General features: G+C 49.4%; 2 protein-coding genes across 2 annotated transcripts in view; one reads left to right on the forward strand and one right to left on the reverse strand.

Moving 5' to 3' along the window:
• The window catches only part of CREB3L4 (cAMP responsive element binding protein 3-like 4), a 4,704-nt gene extending 533 nt beyond the window's left edge, over positions 1-4,171 (forward strand). Inside the window, exons 2-10 of the mRNA XM_014540759.1 lie at positions 56-227; positions 471-717; positions 875-996; positions 2,845-2,937; positions 3,068-3,174; positions 3,300-3,368; positions 3,474-3,558; positions 3,730-3,826; positions 3,978-4,171. Of these exons, the coding sequence (XP_014396245.1) occupies positions 57-227; positions 471-717; positions 875-996; positions 2,845-2,937; positions 3,068-3,174; positions 3,300-3,368; positions 3,474-3,558; positions 3,730-3,826; positions 3,978-4,171 (1,185 nt within the window). The 5' untranslated portion in view covers position 56. The remainder of the gene's footprint in view (positions 1-55; positions 228-470; positions 718-874; positions 997-2,844; positions 2,938-3,067; positions 3,175-3,299; positions 3,369-3,473; positions 3,559-3,729; positions 3,827-3,977) is intronic.
• Positions 4,172-4,422: 251 nt separating this feature from the next.
• JTB (jumping translocation breakpoint) lies at positions 4,423-7,312 on the reverse strand (the record flags this gene model as incomplete). Its single annotated transcript, XM_005867701.2, has 4 exons — positions 4,423-4,901; positions 5,310-5,389; positions 6,894-6,976; positions 7,168-7,312. Coding segments are annotated over 4 exons (465 nt in total), but the record flags the coding sequence as incomplete, so codon positions are not given.
• Position 7,313: the final 1 nt, after the last annotated feature.

Here is a 7,313-nt window from a genome sequence, read left to right on the forward strand (position 1 = left end):
GGGGGCAGGAATGGGGGGAGCAGCCATCATCGTCCTGCAACACGCCTCCCTGCAGGATGGATTTCGGAACCCCTGACCTGCTGGATGTGTGGCTGGAGCCCCCAGATGATGTCTTAACAGGACCCTTCCTGGAGCTGGGACTCCACTGTCCACCTCCCGAAGTCCCAGTGACTATGCTACAAGAACAGGGGCTGCAAGGCTGGGAGTCCAGTGGGGCCCATGCCTGTGTGAGTATGATGAATGGAAGCCGGGGTGGTTTGAAACACAACTCTGATAAGAAGCCCAAGAGACTTCAGCCTACACTTGGAAAGTAGTCTGAGACAGTGCCCCTAGAGTAGACATAAACTGTAATTATCCCCACGTCCAAGGACAGAAAGGATTGAAACTGAAGCATGAAGGATCTAGGTTTGATGTCGGGAAGGACTAACAGAATTCTTCCCTGTATACATACACGCCCTCTTCTGATGTAGGGCCTTCAAGAGAGTGAGCCTGAAGATTTTCCGAAGCTTTTCATTGATCCCAATGAAGTGTACTGCTCAGAAGCATCTCCTGGCAGTGACAGTGGAATCTCTGAGCACCCTGGTCGTCGAGACAGTCCCCCTGTCCCCCAGGCACCCAGCTCTCCTGCCCTCTATGAAGTTGTTTATGAGACAGAGGCCCTGGAGAAGATGCAGGAGGAAGCTGGGCCAGCGGTGGGCTTCATCTCCATTCAGCTAGGTCAGTGGTGTTATGTGGGAAGGGGACAATGGCCCTTGAGATCCAGTCCTGGCGCTGGAGTTAAGGGCGTTTCCCTGATCTGTGCCACTGCCCAGCCCTCCTGCCAGCAGGGTGTACCTTCCATCTTGTTTCTCCCAGCCACCTGTATTTCCCTTAGATCAGTGGAGCCCACCTTTTATGATGCCTGATGCCTGCATGGTCAGCAACGTGCCCCTTGATGCTCATGCCCACATCCTGCCCAGAGCAGGCACTGTAAACCCAGTGCTTCCTGCCACCCTGGTGAGTCTTGGGGTTGGCCTAATCCATCCCCCCCGATACACACACATATACCCACACAGATTGGGATAAGGGAGGGGGAAACTGATGCTGAACTCTGTTTTTGGCATCAGGCCTGAAAGCCAGGGAGACATGGGCAATTAATTAATTTTTATTGATTTGAGAGAGAGAAACATCGATTTGTTGTTCCACTTATTTATACTTTCATGGCTGGTTTTTGTATGTATGTGCCCTGACTAGAGATTGAACCTGCAACCTTGGCATATAGGGACAAAGCTCGAACCAACTGAGCTATAGGGCAGACTTGGGCAATTTAAAAGCAGGAAAGGATAAGTGAGACAAAAACACTTGGGAGTAAGGTGATGATGACTCAGTTAGGAAAAGGTGGGGTGAGAGAATCCAGGGATAGGGCTCAAGAGAAAGGCCAAACCTTGTGTTCATTGTTTGCTTAGCTATTGTCTCAAGTCTTGGGTCAGGATGCAGAAATGGGACAGGCCACCTGGGAAAATTGAACTGGTTACTGGGCACAGGGATTAAGAGAAACAATTGCATTCATGTTTCCACTGGAACAATTGTCTAGCAGGCACCCACTGCATGGGGTGGCAGGGGGAGTAACACATTAGATAACTTCCCAAGGCTACCTGGTCTGCTTCCTCCAGGAGGTGAGGAGGGGAACCTGCCTTTATCCTGGAAAGAACTTGTTGCATGCAAAAGGCAGGGAACAGGTTCTAGACTCCCTGCAAATCTGTGGTTGAAGCTGGACCAACAGCCAAGCCAAGCATCTTAAAATCTTGGGTTGAGGGACCTTAAAAAGTTTGATACGTCTAAATGTGACTGTGCATCAAAACAGTGGGGAATTTGTGGGTTTGTTTGTTAATATTTTAAAAATATTTTTATTGATTTGAGAGAGGAAGGGAGAGGGAGAGAGAAATAGAAACATCAATGATGAGAATCATTGATTGGTTGCCTCCGGCACATCCTCTACTGGGGATCAAGCCTGCAACCTGGGCATGTGCCCTTGACTGGAATCAAACCCAGGACCCTACAGTCAGCAGGCTGATGCTCTATCCACTGAGTCAAACCAGCTAGGGCGGTTGTTTTTTAAATAAAACTTTCTAGGCCTCATTCTCACAGATTTTGATTAGGGAGATTGGGAGGGACACCTTTCTAATATAGTTCCACCAAATAGTCACAGGCACAAGAAGGGAGCATCAGAAAAAGGCAGAGACAGAAGGAATGGTTCAGTTAAAAGCCAAAGGCTATCAGGGCAAAAGCAACGCAAATTCCTAAGACACAAAGTAAAGCATACATTTTTCAAAAGGTAATTGGAAAGGCAAGTCATTCAGTTGATAGACTTACATTAACCAGACACTACCCTCCCCACATACCTTTTTTCTTTAGTTCTTTGTCTGACAGGGGACAGAGCTTTAGTCTGAAAAGAGGGGATCAGGCCCTAGGGGAGAATGAGCCACTGCCCCAGGGAGCTCACTGTGATTGACAGGTGACTGGATAACACACTCAGCCAAACAGGAATAGCTAAAAGTGAATCATTTGCCTGCTGGACGATTGGGCAAACCCGACCTTAGTGAGCTACTCCATTCTCTTCAAATACTCCTGTTTGGGGAGATGTGGATCAGAGACTGCGGTCAAAGGATATGACAAAACCACCTCTTCTCTCCCATCTTAGCCTCAGGAGGTCCCTTGAATTACAGTCCCTGCCCTCACTTCATTTCATGGTTAGCTATTCCTCAGTGCAAATGGGAAACACTATAGAAGGCATGCAGGGGGAGCAGCCTGGGTGCTGAAAATGGGATGACCCTCTCCCCACTCTCATCTTCTGTGCCCCACCAGCTACCCTGTCAAGCCTTGTTCCTGACAGATGAGGAGAAGCATCTGCTGGGGCAGGAAGGGATTTCCCTGCCCTCTCACCTGCCCCTCACCAAGGTAACATGCTTCCCAAAAGGGTATCCCAACCCAGTGGCCCACCATGGCTCTGAACAGCCAGGATCGCGGGGGAGAGTTGGGGCATTGGGGTAAGTTAAGGGCCCAGGACTGATACACCTTGGGGCCCCAGACAGAGGAGAGGGTCCTCAAGAAGGTCAGGAGGAAAATCCGTAACAAGCAGTCGGCTCAGGACAGTCGGCGGAGGAAGAAAGAATACATCGAGGGACTGGAGAGCAAGTATGTTTGAACTCACATTTCTGGCTTCTGGTGGGCCAGGCCCGAGTCCTCTTCCTGACCAAGGGAGGTAAGGCCAGGGACGCACATAATGGAAGAACCCTGTCCTACCTTTCCACAATCCTTAGGGTGGCTGCCTGTTCTGCACAGAACCAGCAACTACAGAAAAAAATCCAGGAGCTGGAGAGGCACAACATGTGAGTGAAAGCATAGTGTGCACGTTGGGGGAGGTATGCAACACACAGAAGCACCATTCTTGGACCCTAGTTCCCAGATCTAACTCATCCTTCCTCCTTTCCCAGGTCCCTGGTGACTCAACTCCGCCAGCTGCAGATGCTCATTACTCAAACTTCCAACAAAGCCGCCCAGACCAGCACTTGTGTTCTGGTACCATTAGTCTACTTCCCATCTCCCCCCACTTCCACCACCTGACACACTTCCATCCCATACCCCTACGCCCAAGCCATACGAATCTTCCCATCCCTGATGGCTCCAGCTGCCCTCTATTCACTTACTTTATTGTCCCCACAGCCCAAGTGTCTTCTTGCTTCCTCCCAGATCCTTCTTTTTTCCCTGGCTCTCATCATCCTGCCCAGTTTCAGCCCCTTTCGAGGTCCACCAGAAGCTGGGTCTGAGGATTACCAGCCTCATGGAGGTGAGAGGCAAGGGCAGGGAAGGACTTTTGACCCGGTGAGCAAGTGGGGTGTTCTCCAGGTAGTCAAGAGGTGGGAGGGAGGGCCTGTCCTGTCTAGGAATTCCCACCCAAGGGAGCACTCTACTACTGCCCTTTTTTCTTCACCCCACAGTGATTTCCAGAAATATCCTGATTCACAAGGACGTAACAAAAAATTGGGAGACCCCAGAGGTAGAGTCCAGATTGGGGGGGCCACCTGGGATCAAGAGTGCAAATGGCTCAACAACGACTCTGCTTGAGAAGACGGGAGGAAAGACAGGCCCCCGCGGGCTCCTCAGAACTGTGCTACATGCAGATGAAATGTGAGCTGGAGCACTTCCTAGTCCACCCTCAATCACATGAGGAACCCGGGACTCTCTGCTCTGCTTTCCCCTGGGATTCCCACTCGGGGTTCTTTGGCCTCAGGATTACATCAGGATGCCCTAGATGCCTGTACCCCGAGGCCCAGTCTGTCTGTGTGAGGTGGCACCACAAATACTTTTATTATGTATCTGATTTTATTTCTTCTTTGGATGTAGGGTTGAGGGAAACAGATGTTTTTGCTAATGAAATAAACGTTTTTTTGCTGAAATTTTATTCCAGTTTTAAATAAGTAGTAGAAGGGGGGGAAGATAGGTACTTGATAAAGTGGGGCCTAAAGTTGCCACCCCAGTTCCCTCTCTGCTTCATATCTTCCTGCCCCAAACCAAATCACAATAGAGAAGGAAACTATTTTACTCTTTTTATTCTGCTCATTGATGATCTAGACGAGGAAGATGGAAGGGGTTTTGTTTGTTTGTTCCTCCCACTCCCCAAAATACTAGGGGCACAAATAAGTCCATTCTATTTTCTCTGTCGGAGGCAGGGTCTTTAAGACCCATATACAAGGGTAGAAGGTAGCTATATGGATTCGATTTGCTTCCGGACCTTTTCCAGGGCCCTTCTGTCCAGTTGTCGCTGACGAATGATGACAAGGCAAGCGAAGACCAAGGCTACACCGATGACAGTCCCTTCAAATTTCCAGAATAAGTGTTGTTCCATCAGCGCCGAGCGACAGCTGAGGGTAGGAAGAAACAATTATTCCCAGGGAAGGCCAGACAGCCTCTCCCTCTAGCCTCCCTTCTACTTCAGCCTAACCAAGATACAACATCTGAGGGGAAAAGAGAAAACCAAAGTCAGTCTACTGTGCTCGCAGTGCATAAACCCCACTCAAATATATCATTCAACTCATTTTCTGGTGAGATAAGCAGAGCAGGTACTAAACAATTTTACTGATGAGACGATATGGCCATGAATATAGCACTGAGAAGGAGAATTGGGACTTGAAGTAATTTGGTTCCAAATCCCTTCCTCTTTCCAATATGCCATACTACCTCCAGACCAAGAGGAAGAGGTGGGACTATCTACCTAAGGTCATAGGAGCAAAGGAGGTGATCTAGGTTTCCAGAGGAGAAACAGCACTTGCCTTTTGAACCCATTCCTCTTAGATAAGCTGCATGTGATTTTCTCCACATACCCTGTGGAGCCACATTCAGGGGTGGTTTTCTGCCGGGAGAAAAGGACCAAAGCACACGTTAGGAAGGGGCCAGAGGAGAAGCAGGCCGGCTGCTATTCAGAAGGGGCAGGTGCCCAAGCGCTATGGCTCAGAACTGGGAGGTAACTCCTGAAGAGTTCTAATGGGGATGGTGGAGGCGGTGGCTGCACGATTAGGAGTATGTGTTAGAATATTTCAAAAGCGATCGTCTAGAAGCGTGGACAGGTTCCAGAGTCTACTGGATTCAAAATGAACAGGACATGGTTATTAACTGAAAGTTGCCATTAGCAACTTTGGAAAGAAAAGGGCACATTTACAGGGGAAGACAAATTCATATGTGGACATATACAAGGAAAAAGATAAAAGACAATGAAAGGCAAACTCAGGAAGACTTAGGGGCTGTGGTGGAAGCGTGAGAGAAGCCACAATTTCATTTGCAAGTATCTCTGAGCTCGCTGAGTAGACACCATGAGCAAAGCTCACCCTCTGAGGTAAAAACATTTATGGAGCCCTAACTGGTTTGGCTCAGTGGATAGAGCGTCGGCCTGCGGACTGAAGAGTCCCAGGTTCGATTCCAGTCAAGGGCATGAACCTTGGTTGCGGGCACATCCCCAGGAGGCAGCTGATCGATGTTTCTCTCTCATCTGTGTTTGTAACTCTCTATCCCTCTCCCTTCCTCTCTGTAAAAAATCAATAAAATATATTTAAAAAAAAACAACAAACATTTATGGACAAGAAGTTATCGTTGAAACGAAATGGTGGCTGCCTGGCCGGTGTGGCTGGGTTGGAGCGTCATCCCATACACACTAAAAAGGCAGGTTCCATTCCGGGTCAGGGCACATACCCAGATTTCAGGTTCCACGTCACATCAAGGTTTCTCTCTCTCTCCCTCCCCTCCTCTCTAAAATCAATACCTTGGGTGAGTATTAAAAATAAAGAAAAAACAAATTAAATGGTAGCAGACATGTCCAAGGAATGTTGCCAGGATTTGATCCCTTTATAAATCTTGTGATAGACCAGTGGTTCTCACCTTCCTAATGCCGCGACCCTTTAATACAGTTCCTCATGTGTGGTGACCCCCAATTTCATTGTGACAAATTGAACATAATTAAAGCATAGTGATTAATCACAAAAACAATATGTAATTATATATGTGTTTTCCAATGGTCTTAGGCGATCCCTGTGAAAGGGTCGTTCGACCCCCACAGGTTGAGAACCGCTGTGATAGACGAATGTGTGGAGATGGCAACAGTGGGCACCAGGACCCTATTGGGATGGTGGTCATACAGGAATCGGTGTCATGTTAGAAGCCTGGGCACGGACGTGAAGAAGGGCTGTGTTCCTCAGAGAAATCAACTTGCTTGCACATGTTTTTCTAGATAGCACCTGTTTTTCTACAATATTAAAGCCAAGTCTTGGACATTTCCATATTGAACTTTTGTTAAGTGAACTTTCGCATTGGTCAAGATAAAAAAAGACGTAGGGACTGATCAGATGTGAGAAGCAGATACTCACAGCCTGGAAAGTAGAACACGGAGTACACTCTTCTGCCACCACGAACTCCTCCACCATCCAGCACGGCAAGCCCGAGGTGCTCACTAAAGGGGAGAAACGCCAGCCCCAAATCTCGCTCGGAAAACACTTCCCCCGAAGGTTCTGCCCAGCCCACTTCCCAGCAACCCGACGCCCTGGGTCCGCACGGGGCGCCCTGGGCCACCTGTGCTCTCGGTGCGCGGGAGGCAGTCAGGACAGAAACCCCGGGGGCACCGGGCTCCGGACCATCACCCACCTGACAGCTTCTCCTCCCGCACCGGGGCCTCTGCTTGGCTGCGGGGGACAGGGGGGAAGGGGCAGACGTCAGAAGCCAGGAAACAGGGCACCCCCCACCGCGTCGTCGCGGGGCGCAGTCTCCCCCACCCCAGGGCAGGGGCTAGC

The sequence above is a fragment of the Myotis brandtii genome, unplaced genomic scaffold, assembly GCF_000412655.1.
Source record: "Myotis brandtii unplaced genomic scaffold, ASM41265v1 scaffold250, whole genome shotgun sequence".
Classification (NCBI taxonomy): domain Eukaryota; kingdom Metazoa; phylum Chordata; class Mammalia; order Chiroptera; family Vespertilionidae; genus Myotis; species Myotis brandtii.